Source organism: Echinops telfairi, unplaced genomic scaffold (assembly GCF_000313985.2).
Source record: "Echinops telfairi isolate 266 unplaced genomic scaffold, ASM31398v2 ScPeMD7_2;HRSCAF=8, whole genome shotgun sequence".
Classification (NCBI taxonomy): domain Eukaryota; kingdom Metazoa; phylum Chordata; class Mammalia; order Afrosoricida; family Tenrecidae; genus Echinops; species Echinops telfairi.
In genome coordinates, this window is record NW_022103898.1 from 7,126,385 (window position 1) to 7,128,736 (window position 2,352).

General features: G+C 62.0%; 1 protein-coding gene across 1 annotated transcript in view; it reads left to right on the plus strand.

The window, feature by feature from the left end:
* Positions 1–2,352, plus strand: part of SCUBE1 (signal peptide, CUB domain and EGF like domain containing 1) — a 135,289-nt gene that overhangs the window by 130,148 nt on the left and 2,789 nt on the right. Inside the window, exons 19-20 of the mRNA XM_045290811.1 lie at positions 307–468; positions 1,877–2,074. Coding sequence (XP_045146746.1) covers positions 307–468; positions 1,877–2,074 — 360 coding nt within the window. The remainder of the gene's footprint in view (positions 1–306; positions 469–1,876; positions 2,075–2,352) is intronic.

The following is a 2,352-nucleotide window of genomic DNA, read 5'->3' on the forward strand; positions in this document are numbered from 1 at the left end:
CTCTTCCAAATAACAGCTCCAGTCCCTCAGGGTCTCCTCAGAAGCCCCCCGGAGAACCTGCCACACCTGCCTCTCCCCGCCCCCCCTTACCACCGCCTTCACGATGGCTAGATCCCTGTGCAGGGCATGCACAGGGCAGAGGGACAAGTGTCGGGGGCAAAGGGGTCAGGAGGTTGGGGGCCAGGCTGGGTGCTGGAAAGGCCCTGCGGAAGGGCCTAGGACCCCAAGACAAGCCAGATGGGGTGTATGGGGCTGGGAGGGTGTCCCCCTTCCCACCATGCCCTCCCCCCGCACCCCCCCCCACAGTGCACTGCTCACCGGGCCACCACTACAATGCCACCACCCACCGCTGCACCCGCTGCCCCGTTGGCACCTACCAGCCGGAGTTTGGCCAGAACCACTGCATTGCCTGCCCGGGCAACACCAGCACCGACTTCGACGGCTCCACCAACATCACACACTGCAAGAGTAGGTGCCGCCCCGCGCCCACTCCCTGCTCACGTGCAGGGGGCTGGCTCCCTGTTGGTGGCAAGTTCCTCCCTCCATCCTAATGCCTCACAGACACCACTCAGCCTCTCGGCCAGGCCTGCTCCGGACTCCTGGGGGGTTGGGTGCCCTGAGGGCCAGGTCTGGGACAGTGGACCCAAGACAGTCAGGACAGAGCACCAGGGAGACTTTTGATACATGGGTCCAGGTGTGGGGAGCAGGCAGCAAGCCCCCAGCTCTGAGAGCCATGCTGCTCGGGTTCTTAGCTCGTGCCTTTTCACCGCTCAGTTGACCCTTCCCGGGGTGGCTGGTGATGTTTCAGCAGGCTAAAGGCTCCTGACTTACCCAGGCGGTACAATGCTTAGTCATTGGCTGCTAACTGCGAGGTCAGCAATCCGAGTCCACCAGCCGAGGGAGACAGGCGAGGCTGCCTGGGAAACCCACAGGGGCAGCCCTGCCCTGTCGCTCTGAGTCCATGCAGTGAGTTTGGGGAAGGTTCCCTGAAAAGGGGGTGGAAGCAGAAGCTGACTTCAGGGCCCAGCCCGGCCCCACCCCAGACAGTCTGCTCCCATGAAAATGGTCACCCCAGAAAGGCCTTGGGAAGGCAGTCCCACTGGGATGCATAGGCTCACCATCAATGAGAACCCACTTGACAGCTCGCAGGGACAGCCAGGTGGCATGGAAGCCACTAGAAGGCTCAAAAGACCAAAGCCACGGCCATCCAGTCACTTCCGGCTCCTAGGGTTTCCGGGGCTATACATCTGCATGGCACAGACAGCCTCATCTTCCTCCCGAGGAACAGCTGGTGGGTTTGAACCACTGACCCTGTGGGTAGTGGCCAACACCTCGTCCACAGCGCCACCAGGGCACCTTAGCATGCGCAAAGGAAAAACGCAGTATTTCTCAGGAGTTCTGAAGTGAGGGGAGGCTTTTACAATGAAGGCTCACAGCCCCATCACAAACCTGCAGCCCTCCTGTTCCGTTCTTTGGGCAGAACCCAGATGGGTTCACTTGCAAGCTTAAGACCTGGGACCCTCACTCTCCCGTGAAAACATCCCGTGTGGCCTCCCTGGGGGACAGGGTGAGGAGGAGATGGTTCGGCCTTCCTCTGGTCTTACCTGTTGCCCTGCGTGGACTGCACACCTAAGACTTGCCTGAGACCCGAGTTCAGGCTGAAGACAGGTGGCCTAGAGTGTTTGAGTGGGCCTGCAGGGGTTCTGGATGGGACAGCTGGGCAAGATGCTGCCACAGAGGAAGGTGGGCCTCGGGCAGGCTCCAGGGCCGCCCCTCGAGGAGGCAAGGGTACCAGAGGGGGTCTGGCTCCAGAAGGGCCGGGTGCAGTGACCCAGGGAGGGACCAGGAGCCTGACCCCCATGGGCCGCACCCACAGACCAGCACTGTGGGGGCGAGCTGGGTGACTACACAGGATACATCGAGTCCCCCAACTACCCGGGCGACTATCCAGCCAACGCCCAGTGCGTGTGGCACATTGCACCACCCCCCAAGCGCCGGATCCTCATCGTGGTCCCCGAGATCTTCCTGCCCATCGAGGACGCGTGCGGCGACGTGCTGGTCATGAGGAAGAGCGGTGAGCGCCCCCTCCCCCCAGACCCCAGACCCCTGCTGTCCCAAAGTTCAGAGAGAAGTCACTGAGCCAGGGCACCCAGGCCTGTGTGAAACGGGGACAGAGACCAGAGGGGGCTAGCTCCTGCCTGGGGTCACCTAGCAGTCAGACAACCCCTGCCCATCCCACTCCCCCAAGGGGGCCACCTCTCCTGACCAGGCTGCACAACTTTGAAGGTTAAATAAGAGTTCGCTAGATGGCCGAGCCATTTACAAGGCAGTCCACGGGTGGAGGGAACTGCA